Here is a 24,741-nt window from a genome sequence, read left to right as displayed (position 1 = left end):
ATTTTTAGGAATAACATCTGAGTTTTTGGATGACTTTGGGATTTCTAGTTTAGATTTTGCTTGCTCCTGTTTCTACACCTAAAAGTCGTGCTGGGCATTCTGAGACTGGGCTTCCAGACTACAAGGTGCATTTCCTCTTCAGCATCGTTAATTCATTCATGCTTGTCTCTCTTCTTCTTGGGCTTTTGGGCTTTTTCTCTCCATAAATATTTTCAGGACAAGTGAGAATTGTCATTTTGGCTGCCTATCATTAGAGCCAAAAGCTAGGGAGGAATTCTGCCAGGCTTGATTGAGAGTATTGTATGATGCTTCTTATATGGATGGGGGTAAATCTGTTAAAAGAGAAAGCTTCCAGAACAACCAAAGCTGTTTCCTATCAAACAGGCAGGGCCAGACGTGGTGACTCACGCCTCTAATCCTAGCACTTCGGGAGGCTGAGTGGGGTAGATCCCTTGAGCACAGGGGATCAAGACCAGCCTGGGCAACATGGTGAACCATCTAGACAATAAATACAAAAAAGTTTAGCTGGGCATGGTGGTGTGCGCCTATAGTTCCAGCTGCCTGGGAGGCTGAACTGGGAGGATCGACTGAGCCTGGGGAGGTCAAGGCTGCAGTGACCTGTGGTTGTACCACTGCACTCCAGCCTGTGCAACAGAGTGAGACCCTGTCTCAAAAAAAAAAAAAAAAAAAAAAAAAGGAAAGGCATAGCTGTCTGATTATAATGCTTCATGGGGGTAAGGACTGTCATGGTTCATTTTGTTGGAGAGGCTTACCACATTTCTGAGCCTCAGTTTTCTTAAGGATAAATAAGGAGGAGAACTTTCTTATGTCCCTTGCTGGGATTTTTGCAAGGAACAAGTGAAATTGTGTCAATATGAAATGCTTTAAAAAGTAAAGACAAATGTATAAATGTTATAATAGTAATAGAAATACTAAACTACTATAAAAATTACCCACAGTAAAGAACAAATAAAGTTATCAAAAGAAGGAGTAAAATAGAGAAAGTCTCCTTTAGTTTGGGGAATAGAAGATATGATACAAAGGGTAAAGAAAACAGAAAGACAAGTTTCTGAATTTCACCCGTGGCAAAAAAAAGAGAGTGAGGGAAGAAGGAAATTAGCAAAAGTTTGGCTAGGAAGACACATTAAAAACACCTAACTTAGCCAGGCATGGTGGCTCATGCCTGTAATCCCAGCACTTTGGAGGCTGAGGTGGGAAGATCACTTGAGGCCAGGAGTTTGAGACCAGCTTGGGCAACACAGGGAGACCCTGTTTCTACAAAAAAATTAAAAAATTAGCCAGGTGTACTGGCTCATGTCTGTAATTCCAGCATTTTGGAGACTGAAGTGTGAGGATCGCTTGAGCCAGAGATTGAGGCTGCAGTGAGCCATGATTGCACTATTGCACTCCAGTCTGGGTGACAGAATAAGACCCTGTCTCAAAAACAAAAACAAAACAAAAAACAACAAAAACCAACCAAACCAAAAAACATGCAAGTTGGAAGAAAGGGGGAGAGGTGGGTCTACAATGCAAGAATGTTAAGGATGGAGTACCATGCGATCTTCCCATATTAATAGCAGCTGTACTCATTAAAGTGAGAATCAAGGTATTATTAACAACAGTATTTCCCAAAATGTGTGCTGTGGCATATTAGCCTTACGATCCAAGAATCTGGGAAAATGCTTAGTAAATGCCCCATACTATATTATTCCATTAAAGAGCCATAATGCACAGTGGTTTGCTAAAGGCTCCAAAAAGCTCCAAAGGAAAGAAAAGACTTAACTTTTGCTCAACTCAGCATTTGGTTTCTCAATTTAATCCTCTCCTGCACCTGTACCTTTTTTGGTAAAATTTGTTATCACCACACGCAACCAGTTTTCTGAGAAGCACCATTTTGGAAAGTCTGGCTTAATTCTTGAACTTGAAGACCTGGACATTCTCAAGTATGTTCAGGCTCATATTTTTGGATGAGGGGCTTTGAGCTGAAGAGTGTCCTGCCCTGAACTAACAAGCTGAGAATAAAGACAAATTTCCAAACGTGGACCCACTGGTCTGCAGTGTGAGCATACTGGTGAGCTCCGGACCACCTAGGAAAATTATCCTTGTGAACCAAGCCTTGGCCAACCTCTCAGTGACCCTTGGCATTTGCCTGAGTCTCCTGGATATTTTCCAAAAAAGGTTTTGGCAGGAATGCAGAACACAGTTGAGGAAGAGAAGCAAACCCTCAGAGATAAAGGTAGGAGCAGACTTTGGCCTATATAGTCATTCATTCATTAATTCATTTATTCATTCATCAAATGTTTGTTACATGTGGACTTTATGCTTGACATTGTGCTAGGTGCTGGGGCTAACAGTGTAATCTTAAGGGGCTCACATACACAAATCAGTGCAAGGAAGTAAAGATGATCCAAGAGGAAATCTGTTCAGAGTAAAGAGGGCACAACCTTGAGTGAAAGAGAGGAGGCAATCAAAAAAGGCTTCATGGAGGAGGTGATTTTCTAGCTGAGCCTTGAAAAAAGAGTCTGCATTTTAACAAGATCCTTAGGTGATTAAAGTTCTAGGATGTGAGTCCTACCTGGGCTCCCCTTGATGATTATTTGAAGGTATTCTTCAAAGTCATCATTGACATTCACACATAAGCCAGAAATAGTTTTCTTACTATTTAATGACAAGCTCTACCTCAACCACGGCCTTTTTGGCCAACTCATTTAATAGCTGCTGTCTCGTTATCTTATCTGCCACTCATCTGGGCAGATAATGACTTAGGAGGGGAGGTTCTATCTGAATTTCTTTCTTTTTACTTTTTTTGTTTGTTTGTTTTGAGACAGGGTCTCGTTCTGTTGCCCAGGCTAGAGTGTAGTGGCATGATCTCGGCTCCCTGCAACCTCTGCCTCCTGGGCTCAAGTGATTTTCCTGCCTCTGCCTTTTGGGTAGCTTGGATTACAGGCACTCACTACTGTGCCCAGCTAATTATTTGATTTTATTTTTATTTTTGTAGAGACGGGGTTTTATCATGTTGCCCAGGTTTGTCTCGAGCTTCTGCGCTCAGGTGGTCCACCCGCCTCAGCCTCCTAAAGTGCTGGGATTACAGGCGTGAGCTACCATGCCTGGCCCTCTTTTTACTTTTTATTATGGAAAGTTTTAAATGTATACACAGTTTGACAGGGTAATATAATAAATCCCCATGTTCCCATAAGCCAGCTTCCACTGTCATGCATTAGTGGCCAATCTTGTTTTATCTCTATCCCCACATATTATGTTATAACAAACCTAGCCATTACAGCATTTCATCAGTCAATTTAAATGGCTCTTAAAATGTATTTTTTAAAATTAGGAGCACACAGATTTACATCTTGAAATAGACATAGTCTGTACTGCTAATGTTCTGAAAGGACTCTAAAAACAGTTTAAATTCTAGGTTCCTAAATACCAAATGTCAGTGGCCACCAAGTGGCAAAACTTATGAAAGTAACTGATGAGGCAGGGCTGCTGGGGAAATGTGCATATTTGCAAAATCTATGGGTATCTGGAATGCGGCCTTCCCATGATGACACACTTCAGACAGGGTCTTCATCATCTGGAACCATCTGAATGCTCTTCAGAGCTTCAAGCAAGAAATTCACAAGAAATAATTCACAGGGGTCTGTTATTTTAATACCCCATTTCTCAGGTGACAATCTCAGCTGTGGAAAGAGCCAGAGAACACTGGGAGAAGTGACAGGGAGAGATCCAATGAATCAGCATTTGGTGCTCCAACTAGTGGGCAGCATCAAGCCCTCTGGATCAGTCGCCTGCACCAAGACCTGTTATTTCCAAGTTCACAGACACACGTGATCTTCCCCCTACACCTAGCTGAAGTCCACTTGAAGCAGTTTTGACGGGTGAGCAGTCAAAACTATGTTTCAAGCTCTGGTGGAGCTTGGGTCAGATGGAAAAAACACGTGGTTTGTTTTGTTTTTCATCCTGTGAGTATTTACTGACCACTGACCTTATCATCCACAGCAGGTATGGTCAGACTTGGGGCATGGCTGTGGCTTACAGTGCCAGCCCACAACCAGATAATGGGTTGTGACAAAGCCTTCAGGCCAACCATCCATTATCAACTGCATCTTCTGTGGGGGTGAGAGACTGGTTGCCTTGTTTTCAGGAGCATTCCTCTGTCTCTTTTCTATGTTGAATCCCTTTTCGGGATTCTGTGTCCTTTTCTTGACTTACTCCCTTCTTTTTGGGAGGCACATTCGCCCATGACTTTCTGAGAAAAGATGTATGCCAGGCAATTTATTTGAGATCTTAAATGTCTGGAAATGTCTTTATTCTTCTCTCTCCCTTGAATGATTATTTAGATGGGTCTAGAATTGAAGTTGCAAATAATTTTCTTTCAGGATTTTTGAAGTCATCTTTTCACTATTTTTTTTTTTTTTTGAGACGGAGTCTCACTCTGTCACCCAGGCTGGAGTGCAGTGGCGCTATCTTGGCTCACTGCAAGCTCTGCCTCTCGGGTTCACGCCATTCTCCTGCCTCAGCCTCCTGAGTAGCTGGGACTACAGGCGCCTGCCACCACACCTGGCTAATTTTCTTTTGCATTTTTAATAGAGACAGGGTTTCACTGTGTTAGCCAGGATGGTCTCAATCTCCTGACCTTGTGATCCGCCCGCCTCGGCCTCCCAAAGTGCTGGGATTACAGGCTTGAGCCACCGCGCCTGGCCTTCACTATTGTTTAGCCTCCAGCATTCCTGATCAGAATTCTGAAGCCATTGTTAATCCATATGTGGATTAATAATGTTTCCTTTCTTTCAAAGTTTACAGAATTGGAGAGAAATTTTACCCTTGAACCTCTGAAATTTCACCAAGATGTGCCTTGGTATGTCTTGCTTCATTCACTTTATTGAGTACTGGGGGATTCTTTTAATCTGGAAATTCATGCGTTCAGTTCTGGGAATTTTTTCTATATTACTTATTTGATAATTTCCTCTCTTTAATTCTCTTTGTTCTTTCCTTTTTGTGGAACTTTCCTTTTAGATGTTAGATTTCTAGGTATGAGTATCAAATTTTATTATGTATATTCTTGACTATTTTTATCTTTTTTGGAGAATATTTCCCTCCTTTATTTTTTATTGTGGTAAAATATGCATAACATAAAGTTTACCATTTTAACTATTTTTAAGTATACAGTTCAATGGCATTAAATACATTCACATTGTTGTACAACCATCACCACCATCCATTCCCAGAACTTTTCTATCTTCAGAATTGAAACTCCGTACCCATTAAACAGTAACTCCCCATTTCCCTCTCCCCATAGTCTCTGGCAACCACCATTCTACTTTCTGTCTTAAGAATTAGACCACTCTAGGTATTTCATATAAGTGGAATCATGTAATATTTGTCCTTTTGTGACTGGCTTCTTGTATTTAGCCTAGTATTTTCAAGGTTCATCCAGGTTGTAGCCCATGTCAGAATTTCCTTCCTTTTAAAGACTGAATAATATTCAATTTTATGTATATAACACATTTTGTTTACCTATTCATCCATTGATGGACACTTGGGTGACTTCCATATTTTCCATGTTTTTGATTTTTGCATTATTTCTTCAGCCTCCCTCAACATTAACGTGCAATCTTTCTCTATTTTTATTTCATTTTTTCAGCTTCAGCTCAAAGGAGCTTCTACTGTTTTTTTTTTTAAATCTATCCACATATTTTTTAATTCCCAAGAGCTCTGTTTTGCTTCTCTGGCTGTTTTTTTCAGCCTGTTCTTGTCTTGTGGACACAATATAGTTTCTTATTCTCTGGGGATGCTACTCACCTATTCTTGAAGTTTTCTTCTACATCTTGTATTATTTGTTACCTTATACTTCATTTTTTTTTTTTTGTAAACCGTAGGTCTTTTATTTCAGAAGAGTTTTTCATATGTCTGATAATCTTTAGTTGACTCATCATATTTGAAAGTGAGACACTGAAAAGCTGCTTGGAAGTTTTTTGCATGAGGATGGAGCTTGTTAATTGGGGGGTGGATTGCATCCTCTCTCTGGAGGACTCCTAAAGATTTTTACTTTTGGACTGGTCACATCCTTGGAGAGAAATTCTCCAATTTCTGTCCAGGAAACCAAGTTGGGGAAGGAGCTTCCTTGTTCAACATTGCAGCTTTCCATTAATCTCGTTTTCAGCTTGGCACCTAAACCCTTCTCTCAGCTATGCCTGGTGTCTAGAGTCATTCTGTTTAATCTTACCAGAGAGAAAATCTCTAATCTTCTGTCTGAGTTGGTGAGGAAGTGGGGGCCTGGCTGTGTGGGGTGGTAGGTGATCTCTGGCAGTTCCATGACTTCATAAACAGACTTTCAAAGATTTTCCCTACCCTTTATTCCTGACATCAAAGGCAGTATCTTCAGCTAGTACCTCCAATTTCTGAGCTTTCCTAGAGTTTTGCAGAGAAAATTGACTTTCTTCTTGTTGGCTACTATTTGTACAGGATTTAGATTTCAGTGTCATCTACTATGTAAAATTAGTTGATGCCCAACCAGCTATTTTCCATCGTCTAAGATTTTGTCACCATCTCATTTCTTCTTCTGTTTTCCTAATTTGTCCTTGAGTGTTTATATCCTTTTAAATTCATTTACTACGATTCTTTTTTAAATTCTGGGCACATAGTAGGTGTATACATTTACAGGGTACATGAGATGTTTTGATACAGGCATGCAATGTGAAATAAGCACATCATGGAGAATGGGGTATCCATCCTCTCAAGCATTTATCTTTTAGTTACAGACAATGCAATTACACTCTTTAAGTTATTTAAAAATTACAATTAAGTTATTATTGACTATAGTCACCCTGTTGTGCTACCAAATAGCACTTACTATTATTTTAAGTGGTCTTAGAAGGGGTGGGAGCAAAACAGATATGTTCAATATTTCACGATTAATCAGAAGTCCTCTTTGCTTATTTGTCTGTGTTTCAGTTTGGCATTAATATTTACCTTTATGCTGCAACAAATTTTTATTCCAGTGACATGTCTACTACTGGTCATTGTTTTTATTCTTATCAAATTTGCAAGTCTCAGTAAAAACAGAAAAACTGGGAAAGATAATGGCTTGTATCTCTAGAACAGACACATCTTCCATCATCTACATCACCATCATCAACATCAATACTTATTGAATTCTAGCTGTGTTCCAAGCAGTGACCTGAAAACTTTTAACTTTTATTATCTAATCTCCACAATTGCACTTGGGTAAATACTATCACAATCCCTATTTTACAAGGTGGAAAAACCAAGCTTCAGAAAGATCGAGGCACTTGCATAAAATCATAAGCACATCAAAGAAAAGGATTTGAACCTTAATGGTTGGTCTCTAGACAGGTTCTCTAGACAGGGATGTATGTAAGACATCTCAGGCAATGGTGTGCTTGAGAATCTCGACTAGGGGTTGCACCATTCCCCATGAAGGCATTTAGAAATGTGGGAGCATCTGTGGTGGTCTCAATGATTTTGGGGTGCTACTGGCATTTGGTGGAAAGACTCAAAGTACTACTGTCCTGCCATGCTATGAATTGTCCCCCAATGAAGAAAGGGCAAATCCCCACACACCTATTGGTAGGTGTGAGACAGACGTGCTAATGAAAAGCTTATAAGCCACCTAGTCAAAAGTCATTGGGTATTTTGTATCCATGATTAGAGTGACCAGTTGGTTCAGTTTTGCAAATGATTATATCATGATGTCATCAAGAACTGAGGGTTGGCACAAACTCGTCTTCTGAGTCAGGTAGCAAATTCCAGCTACAAAACCAATAGACAGTGAACTAACCCTAAATTTGCCAACACTCTTGCAACTTGCCTAGAGCCCCACTTCTTTGAGATCCAGGAGGGCAGAGACCTTGCTGATCTTATTTGCCACTTGATAGAGATAAAGGAATAGCTGGAATAGAGCCTGGCACATAATAGATGCTCAATAAGTACATGTTGAATAACAAATAAATATTCTTTCTCCAGGGTCGAGGGCCACATTAGGAAATTATACGGTTCTTTCACATGGAATAAACAGATAACCAGGGATGGGTGGGATCATGATGAATGAGGCCTGAAAGCCAACTTATGCTCCTCACCAAGCTATGTGCCCTGGTGGAGGGCTGTGTCTGCATGGAGAAAATGTGCCATATTCAAATTCACACAAAGATGCAATATGAGCTACCAGGAACCCAGTCTAGGGGGAAATTCTTGAGACATGCGTCCCTCAAATTGAGGTTAAGTATGCTTTCAATAAATAGACTTTCAATACGTAGAGGAAGAAACACTTCTGTGTCCCTGACAATGCTTGACCCATCAACATCCAATACCACACGACATGTTGGACTAGAGTTCGTTTGTAGTGTGCCACCTCCTAACCCCCAGGACCCCAGGACTCCCCTGGATCTACATGGGGTGGTAGAAAGAACACAGAAATCCACAACTCGACGAACACTCTTCTTGAATGTGTATTTTTCCGAAGTAGTTTTCTTTGCCAGCACCTACTCTAATTTGGTGATTTTATAGAAAGCTTCTCAGGCTTGGTGCAATAAATATTTAAGTAAGTATTGATTGTTTTGAGATTGTTGGCTCTTTTTTTTTTTTTTTTTTTTTTTTTTTTTTTTTACCATTCTGGAAACTAATTATTTTGAGCCTTGTCAATATGTTCCACACATCCATGTTTATATCAGTTTGCATCATCCTACAGTGCTTCTTCATTGGGATGGTCTTAGTATTGGGAATGTGTCCATTCTTCACTGGGGGACAGCCCCTAGCATGACAGACATTAGTACTTTGGCTCTTTCCACCAAATGCCAGTAACACCCCAAATCATTGAGAGCACCACAAATCATAAATTACAGAGAAGTGAGAGTTGAAAATAGCCACGACTGAACATCACAAGAGACCCTAGGGGAAGCAAACGCCTGGCAGAATTGGTCTCCCACCTTCCTACTGCACATCCTTCCTCTTCCTCTTTGTCCTTTGTCCTTTGGAGTCCTTGTGATGACACTGATCAAGCCCAGAGCTGCACTATATCAATGGGAAAAGACTTCCAGTGCAACAGGAAGGTTGTAGGACACACTGTTTAGAATTTGTTTTCATATGTAGCATGATATCTCCAGGTTCCAAATCTATACATCTGTCTGACAATTATTGCATGTACCTAGCATAGTGCTAAGAGCTAGAATGCTTTGTTTTGTTTCATCCTTACAACAGTTTTGCTCAACTTAAAACAGCTTTCACATTCCCATTTTATAGATGAAGAAACCAAGGGTTTAGAAAGGTACAAAACTTGGCCAGGCGCAGTGGCTCACCTATGTAATCCCAGCACTCTGGGAGGCTGAGGCGGGCAGATCACTTGAGGTCAGGAGTTTGAGATCAGCCTGGGCAATATGGTGAAACCCTGTCTCTACTAAAAATACAAAAATTAGTCGGGTGTGGTGGCCCGCGTCTGTAGTCCCAGCTGGTTGGGGTGGCTGGGGTGGAAGGATTGCTTGAACCCCGGAGGTGGAGGTTGCAGTGAGCCGAGATTGTGCCACTGCACTCCAGCCTGGGTGACAGAGCAAGATTCTGTCTCAAAAAAAAAAAAAAAAAAAGATACAAACTTGTCCACAGCAAACTGTCTCCAGTGGGGGAGGGAATGGGGAAAAGGGGATTAGAAAAGGAAGTCTCAATTCAAAGCATGTGCAGACCTCATCTCCCAGGGCATACCAAGCAGCATCATTAATATCTGACCTGTCACTACCAGCTGGAGTGCCAGCTCATTTCAGACCAACGAGGGGAAAAGCCTTTGCAGGCAGTTTTCTAAGTGGCACTGGGAAAGGAGTGAATTGGCTGCTTCATTAATAAACCAGGATAGAATGTGGGCACCAGTGCCAGCCAGACAGTCTGCTGCTGCCTGGAGAATTTGGCTGCAGCATCGTTTCCAGACTCTCGGCAAAAAAAGTCAAGACCGGATATATGGGGAGAGGAAGGAAGGGAGGAAATTGGCTGGTTGGTCGGAAGGAACCGGATGCGATGGCTTCCGGGCCTCCAGGATGGGAAAAAAAGGTTAATGATTCATCCACACCATTCATTCATGGATGCATTCATTTCATAATACTTATTAAGCATCTACGACGTGCCAGATTTTCTTCTAGATGCTGAAGATACAGGAACCAACAAATATTCCTGCCCTCATGGAGCTTATATTCTAATGAGAGGGACATAGACTGTAAACATACAAATAATTAAAATACTATATCAGATGGAGAGAAGTAATTTGGTCAAAAGGTAGCAGGGAAGGAAGAACAGAGCTTGCGCGGGGTGGGTGGGTGGGGGGTCCTGATTTTAAACAGTAATCACAGAAGGCCTCATGAAGTGACATTTGAGTAAAGATTTTGTAAAGATACCATGCTGGTCACTGTTCTAAGCACTTTACAATTATTATGTCATGAATGTTCCCAACAACCCCAAGAAACATGGCTATGATTATTCCGGTTTTACAAAGAGACTGAAGTTCAGAGATGCAGTGACTTCAGAGATCACACTGCTAGGAAGTGGGAGAATTGGGATTTGAATACAGACTTGTCTGAACTTCTGTGGCTGCGCGTTTTCATGTCGGTGCAGACGCCGTCCACAAACAGGGTTTGGGAAAGGGCAAGTTACGGGTGCAGATGGAGCCTTGCAGGTGCCCACGAATCGAATATGTTGCCACCACCCGTGGGCAAGTGTGGGCGGACTTGACGGGGGACGGGTGGCTCGCGATTTTCACCGCGCTGAATCAGGGCTCTGCGTCTGTGGCCGGGGAGTTCCGTGGCCCAGCTGCAGGTGAGGTGAGCCGGTGGGGGAGGGAGCGCAACTGCAAGGGTTGTCCCAGGACAGTGCCAGTACCAACCTCACCCCGCCGCCACCCCCGGGCCAGCTGCTGCAGTCAATAAGGCGAGGGCCTAGCAGGAGCTCGTCGCCCTCCTGGTGGGGTTCGCTCGGGTGTTCCTACCAGGGTTGAAGAGGGCTAGGGAGCTGAGCTCCGGAAGGGCGGACTAGAGGCCCCAGCGGCCACTCCTAGAGAGGCGGGCAGCTAGGGAGGCCTGAGCGCAGAGGGCGGGCGGAGCCGCACGTTGCGTGGAATCCCCTAGTTCATTCCTTGGAGAGCCCCGGGCGCAGGACAGAGCGGTGGAGGGGCGCCTGGGAGCCCTGGGGGACACCAAGAGAGGCGAGGTTAGGGCCAGTGCGCAGCAAACAGGGAGGAACTACGACGCGCCGGGTAGAAAGAGTAAGAGAGGCGCACCCACTTCGCCGGTGAGGGGGGCACACGGGGAGCCCAAGAAAGGCCTAAAGAGGTAGTGGGTGTGAGCCAGCCTCGGGCGCGTTAAAAAGGGGGCGCAGGAGGGAGGCAAGGAGAGGAAGTTGGGTGTAGGAAGAAGCGAGAGGAAACTGTTGCCTGGACAGAGCGTGCCGTGCCAAAACGAGGAAACGGGGTCAAGGAGGGGGCATCAGGAATCTCCTGGGGACCCCCTGGAGAGTGGCGGAAGCGGTGCCCTTGGGCGCAGCAAAGAGAGAAGGGAGCACAGGCTGAGATAGAGACAGTCCCGGGTGCTGGAGAGCAGGAGCCCCCGGTGCGGCAGGGAAAGGAACGTAGAGCCTGCGCGCTCGGGGAATGAGCTTACTGCCGCTCGCTAGGGTGGCGCGCATTGGAGCTCTAGAAAAGAGGGTTGAGAAGCCCCGGGCAAGCGCCTAGGAAGGTCAGAGAAGTCAGCGAAGTCCACGGAAGAACTTCCCCGGGTTGGAGAGGAAACGCACCCTGGGAGCTGGAAAGAAGAGGAAAGCTAGCCTAGGGGAAGCTTGATCAGGGCTCTGAGTACCACGAGGAGTGCAGAGGAGGTGCTGATGATTGCGGGGAGAGCTATGAGAGCCCGAGAAAGGTGAGGAGGAGGTGCGAGGACAAAGAACACCTAGCGCGGGCGGGGCCGTGAGGAAGGGAGCCGCAGAGAGCGCGCGGACTCCCCTGCAGGGGCTCAAAGCCGCCCGGGTCTCTCCTCCCAGGCTGCCTCTGGCCGTGATTCACTCACCATGATGGAAAAGACCAAAGCCACGATGTTGATGGGGTACGCAGGGCAAAAACACGAGACAATGGTGAGCCACAGGTAGTTCTTGGGCATGGGCACGTCCTCTTCGGTCTTGTCATCTTCAGTGTTGGCCTCGGGACTGCTGTCCAAAGCCCTCTTGAAGTCCGGGCTGGGGGCGTACTGAGACATGGGCGAGGCCGGCGGCGCGGGGAGGGTGGAGGAGCGCACGGTCTGTGTGGTCTGGGGCTCTGGCCGCCGGCTTGTGGCGAGGCTCTGAAAAGCCAGCGGCTCAGGGCTCAAGGGAGACGTGACCTCACCCCTTCTGCGTCCTCTGCCAGCACCCGCCCGGGCTCAGGGACCCGGGCCAAGAGCCTCCCCACAAGGAGGAAGGGAGGGAGAAAAGGAGTGAGGGGAGGCGGGGAGGACAGCGGGAGCGTCAGCCTGAGAAACAGGGAACAGGCAGATGAAGGCACCCCATTCCCTGAGATCGTCGGAGGGACGCACAGACTCACACTGAAAAGTCTGGAATAAAAGGAGGCTCAGGGAAGGAGGACGCAAAGGCCCATTAAGTTCCAAATTGGCCAGCCCATGGGCTGAAGATGACCAGCTCATTTTTAAAAGCCACTTAATTCTAATACATTTAGATGGGACAAGACCAACCCTATCCAGTTGGCAACAGATTCACTACTTCCTCTTGACTTCAACGTTTTACCTTAACTGTCTGGTGCCTGGGCATTTGATTTGTCTCCTATGCCTCAGACCTTGAACACTGAGCCCCAGGAATTTCTCCTCCCCCCGACCCCCTCCCCCAGGTGGGGTGGGAACCAGGTGCCCAGCTTTGGCCTCAAAGCTTTCCACATTCTGCTTGGGGCTCAAGAGACTGGAGTCCAGTATAGTCAGTCAGTGGGCACTGCCCGGTCCATGCCCGTCCAGGTGCCCTCCCCAGTGTGGAAACAAGGAACTCTTCTTTCCGCTTTTCCACTTGCAGGACCCCTGGGGAGAAATGCAGGTAGATCAGGCTGGCCTAGGCAACCTAGATGGATGAGTAGGTTGGGGAGAAGAACAAGGTATCCACTTTGGGGACTAGAGTGAGAAAGGCAATTGTATCAGTGTCTACGCTATTCATGAGAGGGCGTATGGACCAGAACTGAGGCTTGAATCCAGACAGAACTCAGAAATTGTCACTTCAGGAAAGCCCTGTCATCTTGCTAAGCCCCTATTTCTCCATCTGAAAAAGGAGAAATAATAATAGTCCCTGCTTCATAAAGTCATAGTGACTCTTCTATGAAATGGTACATTATCCAGGTCAATCCATGTGCTCAATAAATATTAGCTATTATTAGCATACTATTTCTCCTTATATTCTGAAACATATAGTGCATTATACAGTATCCTAAACCTGATATCCCTTGCAAATATTTCACCAAAAATCCAGGTATTCTGAGCTGCAGGACCACAAAGAAATGAAAATAATTTTATCATGCAGTGTCAAAAGCAATTGCTCACATCATCATACTCGAGACTATTAATCATCTTCTTGGCTTTCTCAGAATATAAGCTGATTGCCTGGAAGATTCTCACTTATCTCATGAGCCATACTTATTTTGCTATCTGCCTCCCTCATTGGACTGCGCACTCCCCGAGAGAAGGGGTCATCTGGCTCATCTTTGTGTCAGCATCTGGCACAGTTCCTGGTACAAGGGATATGCTTAGTATAGCTTGCTAGGTGAACACACAAAGATGAAATAGTACATTCTCCGCCATGCCTTCTTTCTCATTTCGATGGATTAATGAAATGGGAATAACTAAAAGATTAGATTTGTCTACTGAATTCTCAACGAAGTCTTTGCATTGGCTGTTCCCTCTGCCTTGGCTGCTTTTCCCTGGCTGTCACATGGCTCCTCCTTCTTTTTTTTTTACTTTGAGATGGAGTCTCACTCTGTCACCCAGGCTGGAGTGCAGTGGTGTGATCTCGGCTCACTGCAACCTCCACCTCCCGGGTTCAAGCAATTCTCTGCCTCAGCCTCCTGAGTAGCTGGGATTACAGGTGTCCGCCACCAAGCCCAGCTAATTTTTGTATTTTTAGTAGAGACGGGGTTTCACCATCTTGGCCAGGCTGCTCTTGAACTCCTGACCTCATGATCCACCTGCTTTGGCCTCCCAAAGTGCTGGGAGGCTCCTCCTTCTTATTCCTCAGGTGACAGGTCAAGTCACTTCCTCAAAGAGAGGTCTTCCTTGTAGATTATCTAGCATAGGTCTCCATCCTTATTTTATACTTGCCAGTTTATTATATTTTTTTGTGTGTAGTGTGTGTCACAATTGTAATTTATTTCTTGTTCACTATCTGTTCTTTCTCTAGACTATAACCTGTCCAACCTGTTCAGAACTATATTTCCAGCACTTAAGAATTGTGCTGGTGCATAGTAGGAATGCAAGAAATTTTTCTTGAATGAATTGACCAAAATTACCTGGATGTATTGAAAAAAATGATTTTCAGGTCTTGATCAAGACCTACTTGGATTAGAATTTCTCAGGTAGCACCCCAGAAATCTGTACCTTTTTTTTTTTTTTTTTGAGATGGAGTCTCGCTCTGTCACCCAGGCTGGAGTGCAGTGGCGTGATCTTGGCTCACTGCAAACTCTGCCTCCCAGGTTCACGCCATTCTCCTGCCTCAGCCTCCCGAGTAGCTGGGACTACAGGCACCCACCACCACGCCTGGCTAATTTTTTTGTATTTTTAGTGGAGATGGGGTTTCACTGTGTTAGCCAGGATGGTCTCCATCTCCTGACCTCGTGATCTGCCCGCCTCGGCCTCCCAAAGTGCTGGGATTATAAGCATGAGCCACCACGCCCGGCCAGAAATCTGTACGTTTAATGCCTGAGAAAACTGTATTTTTAGAATATTCCCTGATGATTATGATGCAACTGAGCAATTTCTCAGATCCCAGTTCTGCCTCTAATTCTTAGGGTACAGTCCAGGATCTTTAGCTTGGAGATCCTCTCAGGTGTCCCAAACTCAATGTGTCAAAGAGGAACTCATCTTCCCTAAGAACTTGCTTCTCAAGGCTTGGTCCTTGGTCAATGAACCCTGCTCACTTTTCCAATCTCTTCTGCCAAGTATCTCCTTTCTTATTTATTTATTTATTTATTTACTATTTATTTTTTAGAGACAGTCTTGCTCTGTCACTCAGGCTGGAGTGCAGTTGTGCAATCATAGCTCACTGCAGCCTCGAGCTCCTGGCCTCAAGCAATCCTCCTGCCTTGGCCTCCCAAAGTGCTGGGATTACAGGCATGCACCACCATGCCCAGAATTCTCTCCTTTCTTACTGCACTTCAGTTACATAGACATTTTCCCCCGTTTCTCCAACATACCTAACCTTTTCCCACCCAAAAGTCTCTGTACCTACTGTTCCTTACTCCTGGAATGCTTCCTCTCCTCTCTAATTATTGGTTCCTTCTCATCTTCCAGGACCCACTAACTCACATGTTACCGCCCGACAGAGGCCTTCCCTGACCATCATATCTAAAGTGGACCCCATCCTCTTATTCTCCATCCCATTATCTTGTTTATTTTCTATGTCAGACATGGTCTTTTTTATTTATTTGTCTTCTTATTTACTGTCTTTCCCACTAGAAAGGAAGCTCCACAAGGGGAGTTTTTTTTCCATTTTGCTTGCTATGTTATCCCAAACACCCAGAACTGTGCCTGCCCTTAGTAGGTGCTCAAAAGATAATTCATTCAATGAATAAATTGTGAATTTAGTTCTCCAAGTTAGGCACTTGGCAGCATTCTTCTTCTCTTTCCTTCAGCCTCTCCATGAACTATTCATCAAACTGTTGATCCATTCTCAAATGTGACTCTTCATTCCATGTCTTCTTTTTCCCATCCTCCTGGCCTTCCAATTCTGGCTCTTATTCACAATGAAAAAGTGCTCTCTGAACCATATTTGTGATCTGAGCCTAATTTATTTTAAAAATATTTTTATTTTTATTTTTCCCCCTTATTTTCACAGGTGTTGATGAGGCTAGTTAATTTCGTTGGTGCCAGTAGCTCAAGGTTTGGGTACCAAATGAAATTTTGCTTTTCAAAGTTTTGAATTATATTGTTCAATGTAACCCACTAGTGTCATCTAGGGAAAGCCAAAAGAAGGGATTGTTGACTCATTATAGACTGTTTCTTCTGCCAGGAAAACAACTGTTTAACATGAGCCGAGCACTCTAGAATTGACAAACATTGACCTAGCACCACTGTTGCACTAAGTCCATTCCCTGTGTGTATCATCTCATTTAATTCCTACAGCAAATTTTCTGAGGGAGGTGATGAGGTTTTCTTTTTCCCAAATAAGGAAACCTAGGAACAGATAGGTAAAGGGACTTGTGTAAAGTCTTCTGGCTAAGGGGAGGTGCCAGAATTTGAACTTGGTCTGAGATATTTGTTCAGCTGGCAGGTCCAGGCCAGAAAGTTAAATGGATATCTCTGAAGTTCATTGGAGTTATTATGCTCTGCTCAGGGAAGATGGATTAATAGCTTGTTGACTGGTCTAAGATGTAGCAGTGAAATTGCCATCACTTGAAACTTTTCAAATTAAATTGAAAAGAAAGTGCCTACACCAGAAAGTGTAATGTATATGGCGCTGATTCTTGAGGGATGCATTAGATCACTCAGTGGGGGTTTCCAGCTCTAATTTCCTGAGCTTCACTAATTTTCTCTTGAGAGGTCAGTTTATTGTTCTTGGATGAGCCCTACTGGCTGATGGCTTAATAATGTGGCAATACCTACCCTCTTTAAAATGAGGCAGAGGAGAAATCAACTTTCTAATAGCCAGCCTAGGAGAGGGGAAAAGCTTACTGTAGCTTTCTGGATTCTAGTGTAGCAACTTGCCTTTTTGATCTTTGAAACAAGTTTATTTCCAAATGTAAAAGTAATACGTATTTATTTAAGAAAATTGAGAAAATGAAGAAAAACATAAACAGAAAGAGGTATCATCCAAGTAACCACCACAAACAGAAGGAACTATTTCCTTCTGGTCTTCTTTCTATATGTATATATCATTTTCCACTAAAATGGAATTATATAGAGTTTTGTTTCCTCTTTTTCTCACTCAACATTATATGACAGTTAACATCCTTTGCAGATATTTTCATGGTCTGAGTAATTTCCCATTGATTAAATGAACTATTATTTATGTCACCATGACCTGATCACTAAGTATTGAAGTTATTTTTAGTGTTTCTACACTGTTATTTTAAAAATTGCTGTGATGAATCTCTTTTGTATCTGAGTGTCTGCATTCATGATCTTTTCTTTGTGAGTTGTGATCTTACAGGGTAGATATCAGTCTTTGAAAGAGCAGAGAAAAAATTCAGATTGGCTGGTTGAGAAGTTGTATTATAAGATATGCACGAAAGGTAAAATTAAAATTTAGGCCAAGGAAACAACCATAGATTCAATAGACTACAGACATGAGATGCTTCCTAAGAGATGAAATGAGATGGATTCAAAGAAGAACTTCCCAATGCCAAATGGATCCCTGAATTTATAACATTCAATGGCAATGGATTGGTGTTGAATCTATGAATGCGTGCTGGAAATCTATGCATTTGATCTTAGCTATGTCTAGGATTCCAAAATAAAAGTGGGCTGGGGTGGAGGGGTGGGGAGTGGGGGAAGGAGGGGGAGAGATAGATAGATAGAGATAGAGAGAGAGAGAGAGAGAGAGAGAGAGAGAAAGAGATTCTGCTGATCTGTGAGAATGTAAGAGAAAGAGTCCAGATCTTTAGGAAATGGTAAGAGGTCGAAAGCATTTGCTGCCAAATTTCGCATTAGTCTCAAGTGCCAGCCGTTAGTAGTCATAAAGTCATAAAGTAACTGCTGTGGTCTCAGGGGTTTGCTACAAAATAACAGTGTCTTTTTGGCTAATATTATTAGAAAACCATTTACCTTTCAACTTTCCAACAACTTTGGTCCTCTCTCTCTCTCACACACACACACACACACACACACAAACACACACAAAGGAAAAACAGAGGAGAGGAAGTATAGGGGGAAACAGATTCGGTTTCCTTCCTTCCTTCCTTCCTGCCTTCCTTTCTTTTTTTTTTGAGTCAGTGTTGCCCAGGCTGGAGTGCAGTGGTGTGATCTCGGCTCACCGCAGCCTCCTCCTCCCGGGTTCAAGTGATTCTCCTGCCTCAGCCTCCTGAGTATCTGGGATTACAGGCGCCTGCCACCATGCTCGGCTAATTTTTGTATTTTCAGTAGAGATGGGGTTCTACCATGTTGGCCAGGCTGGTCTTGAACTCCTGACTTCAGGTGATCCACCTGCCTTGGCCTACCAAAGTGTTGTGATTACAGGCATGAGCCACCATACCTGTTCTCGTTAATTTCTTAAGCTGTACCTTTTAATGAAACTACTTCTGGACAGAGGACCATATTAAATAAAACTCAGCCTTTCAGGCTTAAAATGCAATTCTTTCCCTATTTGTCCTTCATTGTACCAGATACTAAGAAAGCATCCACCTGTCACTCTTCTTGCTGAATTGATGATACAAAATGCTGCGTATTGGACCATACTCTGTAGCTCATGGATGAGCTGCTCATAATAATTAGCAAATATAGCAGTGGTAATGGAAATCAGAGGGAAACCACCCATACTTTAATATACTATCATTGACATTCCTTATACTCTCTTCTAGTCCTTGGATCCAGGTGCAATTTTCGTACACTTGTAATAAAAGTACACACACAATTTGGTATCTCAATTTTTTTAAAACTTAATGCTCTATACTAAACCCTTTGCAAATTGTGATTCTCTTTTTGATTGCTTTAAAAATTGATGATAATCATTTTTGATCGCTTTAAAAATTGTGTGATAATATGATTGTTTTCCTTTTGTTGGATACTTTTGGGGAATGTGTCATCTTTTGTATTAAAAATAAGAAAGCATGGCTGGGCACGGTTTTTCACGCCTGTAATCCCAGCACTTTGGGAGTCTGAGGTGGGAGGATTGCTTGAGCCCAGGAGTTTGCAACCAGCCTGAGCAACATGGCAAAACCCCATTTCTACAGAAAATACCAACAAAATTAACTGGGCTTGGTGGTGTGTGCCTATAGTCCTAGCCAGTCAGGAGGCTAAGGTGAGAGAATTGATTGTGTCCAGGAGGTTGAGGCTGCAGTGAGCCATGTTTGTGCCACTGCATTCTAGGCTGGGTGACAGAGTGAGACCTTGATACATACACACACACACACACACACACACACACACACACAGAGCAGGAATTTTAGAGAGGCTTCTAAGCCCTATTTCCTTTCTCTCTTCCCTCACCACCTACCCAGGAAAGTACTGTGGCCTCATCAGATGAAATGGAGACACTCAAAGCAAGTCTGTCTATGCTGGGAGGATGGGGGAGAGGTCTCAGGAAGCAGAATTAGTTCCAAAGACTCTGAACTCCAAACCACTTAGGGCTTGAAGGACTGAAAGTTGGGCAGGGAATCGCAACCAGAGTGATGGATGGTGGAGGCACTGGGAGTGGTGGATGAGCAGAGTTGGTCTGGAGAGGGTGCTCGGAAGACTGGGAGGGAGTAGACGAGAACTGCACTTTGGTGTGGCCTAGAGAGGGAGAACAGAGTTCCTGTTTGGAGCACGCTATTAGGTGCACCTAACTTAAGGAGAATAGATACTCTGGATTTTTTGTCAGCCTTTATCATACTTTATTAGTTACATGTTATTATTCATTAAAAAAATATTTATTTGGGGCCAGGCGCAGTGGCTCACGCCTGTAATCTCAGCACTTTGGGAGGCCGAGGCGGGTGGATCACGATGTCAGGAGTTCAAGACCAGCCTGGCCAATATGGTCTCTACTAAAAACTACAAAAATTATCCAGGCGTGGTGGCATGCGCCTGTAGTCCCAGCTACTCGGGAGGCTGAGGCAGGAGAATCGCTGGAACCCGGGAGGCAGAGGTTGCAGTAAGCTGAGATCGTGCCACTGCACTCCAGCCTGGGCAACAGAGCGAGACTCCATCTCAAAAAAACAAAAAACAAAAAACAAAAAACAACAAATGTATTTGGCTACCCTGTGTCAGGCAGTATTTGGGTTGGGTGCCAGAGATAGCGTGATAAGCAAGAAAGCCATGATTCCTACCCTTATGGACAAACAAATAAGATAATTTGTGATGAAGGAAATAAAATAGGATAATGGCCGGGTGTGGTGGTTCACGCCTGTAATCCCAGCACTTTGGGAGGCTGAGGCAGGCGGATCACGAGGTCAGGAGTTCGAGACCAGCCTGACCAACATGGTGAAACCCTGTCTCTACTAAAAATACAAAAATTATCCAGGCATGGTGGCATGTGCCTATAGTCCCAGCTACTCGGGAGGCTGAGGCAGAAGAATTGCTGGAACCTGGGAGGCAGAGGTTGCAGTGAGCCAAGATCATGCCATTGCACTGCAGCCTGGGTGACAGAGCAAAACTCTGTCTCAAAAAAAAAAAAAAAAAAAAGGACAATGTGATAGTGACTTGGGATGCCCAGGCAAGGGATGCTAGACAAATTCTGTTTAACCTGAGGGCTATGCTCCACCTTTCTCTACCTTGTCCTCTGCCCCAGAAGACCATCATGAATGTTCTACATCAAGGACCAGCAAATGATGGCCTGCTGCCTGTTTTTGTAAATAAAGTTTTATTGGAACACAGCCACACTCATTTATTTATGTGTGGTTTACACTATGATGGCAGAATTGAGTAGTTATGACAGACTGCATGACTTGAAAAGCTGAAAATACTTACTAGAAAACATTTGTCAACCCCTATTCTACATCAACAAGCTTTCTTGTCTTCTAGTGTCGGATGGGTTTGGCCAACACAGAGTCCTCGAGAATGGAGAAGAATGGAGGGAGGGTGGAGAGTGATGTCAGGGTGCTTTCCTCCTTGGCCCCCTCGTTTCTGAGTTGCCTTGAGCTGGGTGAATCACTGCGTTGAAGGCCACATGTCCTCTAAGGGCAGCTGTCTTCATAGAGCTCTCCTTTTGTGTTCCGGAATGCTCCTGCCCTCTTTGCTTCAGGCCTAACAGGGGTAACAGCCCCTTTCTTGCTCCTGGGGTGCTTCACTATCCCTTATGGTTCCTCACGTAGTCCTTCCTCTAACGTTCCTATTGTGAATGTGCTGACTGAATCCTGCTGGGTGCAGGACTGATTGAGAATGCCTCCTTGGGGATGTAATGTTTGAGCAGAGATCTGGTGACTAAGGAGAAGCCAGACATTTGAAGAGCTGAGGAAATAGCATTCCAGGCAATGGGAATGGGATGTGCAAAGGCTCTGGGGTGGAAAAGAACTCAGAGTGCTTAAGAAACAGAAAGAAAGCCATTGAGGGTAGGAGATAAGATAGAAGAGGTAAGTACAACCAGGCCATGTCAGGCCTTTCCAGCACCAGTAAAGAGTCTGGATTTTATTCTAAGAACAGGAAACATGGGAATATTTTCTTTTAATTTGTTTATTGAGAAAAATTTTTTTAGAGTCTCACTGTGTTGCTCAGGCTGGTCTTGAACTCTTGGCTTCAAGCAATCCTCCCAAATCAGCCTCCCAAGTAGCTGCGATTACAGGCATGTGCCATTGCACCTGCCCTTGAAGCATTTTAAACCAGATTTGGATGTGAGCTGATTAATGTTCTTTTTTGCTAATCAGTTGCATTAATCAATTGCCAGATATAGAGAGTAATTAAAACTGACCTCGGGAAATTTATGGGAAGGAAGCTTTATTTCATCAGCTCCTAGAAGAGTTAGACTACGAGGCACTGGGACAGGCAGGAATGAGACAGGACAGATGTGGGGACCTCACCATGAAAGTTCATCTCTTCTCATCTGGCTCCCAATCACTAACCTGTGTCTATGGATCAAACTCCAAACTCAAGTCTAGTGTCCCTTGGATTCCAATCAATTGGTAGTCAGCATGTGAAGTGAAGGGATCATCTATTCCTTGATTTGTTCACAAATGCTGTGTGAATGCATGCCTTGTACTAGGTGCTGGGGATGCATATGATGATGAACTAAACAAACCTTGCTCATGCTCTTTGTGGAGCTTATATTCTAGGGGTAAGTGAGTCCCTCCCTCAAAAAAAAAAAAAGCAAACAAAAATTAAGTTATTTCAAGATATACAAACAAGTAATTTCAAAATGCTTCTCAAGGGCGTGGCTTTTATCTGGTCACAGTTGTGTGTCCTAAGACTGAACAGTGCCTGGCACATAGTAGGTGTTCAACTAAGATTAGTGGACTGACAGCCTGAGACAGATGATAGTAGCAAGGTACTTAGATAGAATGGTAAGGGAAGACCTCACTAGGATGTTAACATTTAAGCAGAGATCTGTAGCATGAAAAGAAGAAGGCATGTGGAAAGTAGGGATTTAAGCCCATTAGGCAGGAGGAATAGAATGACCAGAGGCTTTGAAGTGAGAAAGTGCTTAATGACACATAAGACATGCACATATATCTTAGGCAAAGCAGAATTGATGTGAACTAGACATATCCCCTCCAATAAGGTGTAATTCCACAGGCATTTCTGGAAGTGGCTGTGGCATCCTTTACTTCAGAACCTCAAGTGGACTAACTGTAAAGTGAGTTGCCTTGTGAATGACTAAATTGCAGTAACCCTAAAAATGGGGCTTTCACAACGGATTTTAGTGCTTCAGAGTTGAAGAAGGTGAACGTTTTTTCTTCCCACACTCACTCTTATGGTTTCTGAAATATTTCAGAGCAAAAGCACCTAATCTTGGGGTCATATGAAGTCGAGGAACCCTTTTGGGCTGGATCTCTGCTATTCTGTAACCACAGGGAAGAGCGCAGTCTTTCATCCTTTCCGGCTGGCTTTGCTCTTTGGTTCCCTGAAGCCACTCCTTTCTGCCCTCTCTCTTTGCTTCTAATTTCTTACACCATCTTCCACTGGTCAAAATGATGATGGGCACTTTCCATAAAGCATCAACTTTCCTCTCAGAGCTTGTGCCTTATACACCTGTCATCTGCTCCTCTAAATACGACACCCAAATCTCTTTACCCCCTAATTGTTCTCTGACATTATTTGTGCATTGTCAAGGTTCACAACATGTAAATTTTGTTTTCTATGATATAGATAATGTAATTCTTTTGGGCTTTGTCCAAAGGTGGTATCACCAATGGATAGTTTCAACAGTGTTACCTAAGTATGATTTACTGCAGAATCAAGTAGCATGATTCAATTTATAGAGAAGGACCTAATCCTATTTCATTACAGTTGAGTCCTTTAGAGGAGAATATAATTAATAAAAATTGGGAGGAAGGATCATTGGGAGGGCAGAAGTGTATTAGTTCATTTTCATGCTGCTGATAAAGACATACCTGAGACTGGCTGATTTATAAAGAAAAATGGGTTTAATGGACTCACAGTTCCATGTGGCTGGAGAGGCCTCACAATCATGGCGGAAGGCAAAAGCCACATCTTACGTGGTGACACGCAAGACAGAATGAGAGCCAAGTAAGAGGGGAAACCCCTTATAAAGCCATCAGATCTTGTGAGACTTATTCACTACCACGAGAACATTATGGAGGAAACTGTCCCCATGATTCAGTTAACTCCCACCAGGTCCCTCCCACACACATGGGAATTATGGGAGCTACAATTCAAGATGAGATTTGAGTGGGGGCACAGCCAAACCATATCGAGAGGATACAGCGTATTGTAACCATATAGCTATTGTTATTTCTATTATATGCCATTCAATTTCATCAAGTTAATCTAGATTATTTGTAAATATATAATTTATCTATTTTGTTTTTAGAGTTCTCTAACATTGTGATCTAATTTAGACCATTTTTTCATGCCCACTGCATACGTGTCATCCTGAGACTTGATTTTATTGCACTCCTGTCCTAATTTCTATAGCTTTATTAAAAGCCTTGACATTTGATAGGACAAATCCAACCACGTGCTTTCTTTCTTCGTATCCTTTTGGCTATTCTTGGCCCTTTGTTCTTCTTTGTGACCTGCATTTTTTTTTTTTTTTTATCTCACGTGCAAAGGGCTAGTTAATGGTATTCCTCACTTCATTTTACATACTGTCATTGGTCCATTCAAGGCTCTGGCCTTGTTTTGCTTGATTCTTTTTATCCCCTCCATACCCCAATCTCAGGCACCCACTTAAATGTCTTTAGTGTATGTATCCAGATACATGTGTATCACAATACATTATTTTATGTGTATATGTGCTTAAATGATACAAACAATATTTTATAACAGAGACCATTGTTTCTTACCTTTTAAAAGCAATCTGATTTTCAGATGTATTTTTGCTGCTATATGTACATCTAGTTAATTCCTTTTAACAGTTGCATAGTATTTCAAAGCATGCATCTATTACAACTTACTGTTACATTTCTCCAGTAATGGACATCTAGTGGTCTTTAGCTCCCTACAGCACAAACATTGTTGCAATTCATTCTTATAAATGCCACGTTAGAGTTCTGTGTGAGAGTTTCTATAGAGTACATAAGTTCAGGGGCAGGGTTGCTAAGTCCTAGGGTATACACAGATTTTCTTTCACTAACTATTGCTGGATTGTTTTCTAGAATGACTGTACTTGTTTACATGCCCATCAGAATGCATGGAGATTCCTGTTATTAGCTTACTTTACAGCTTTTGCCAGTCTTATGGGAATAAATCGGTACCTAATTGTTTT

The 24,741-nt window shown here is 43.4% G+C and overlaps 1 protein-coding gene and 1 long non-coding RNA gene across 3 annotated transcripts in view; one reads left to right on the top strand and one right to left on the bottom strand.

The window, feature by feature from the left end:
* TMEM233 (transmembrane protein 233) overlaps positions 1–12,327 on the bottom strand; it is a 49,392-nt gene extending 37,065 nt beyond the window's left edge. For both annotated transcript variants that reach the window (XM_054443575.1, XM_054443574.1), the window contains exon 1: positions 12,054–12,327. In XM_054443575.1, coding sequence (XP_054299550.1) covers positions 12,054–12,239 — 186 coding nt within the window. In that variant the 5' untranslated portion in view covers positions 12,240–12,327. The remainder of the gene's footprint in view (positions 1–12,053) is intronic.
* The window catches only part of LOC134737627 (uncharacterized), a 278,740-nt gene that overhangs the window by 61,638 nt on the left and 192,361 nt on the right, over positions 1–24,741 (top strand). The window lies entirely within an intron of this gene.

Source organism: Pongo pygmaeus, chromosome 10 (genome assembly GCF_028885625.2).
Source record: "Pongo pygmaeus isolate AG05252 chromosome 10, NHGRI_mPonPyg2-v2.0_pri, whole genome shotgun sequence".
In the NCBI taxonomy this organism is placed as follows: domain Eukaryota; kingdom Metazoa; phylum Chordata; class Mammalia; order Primates; family Hominidae; genus Pongo; species Pongo pygmaeus.
Note: the sequence above shows the minus strand (reverse complement) of the source record. Positions and strands in the feature narration are given on the sequence as shown.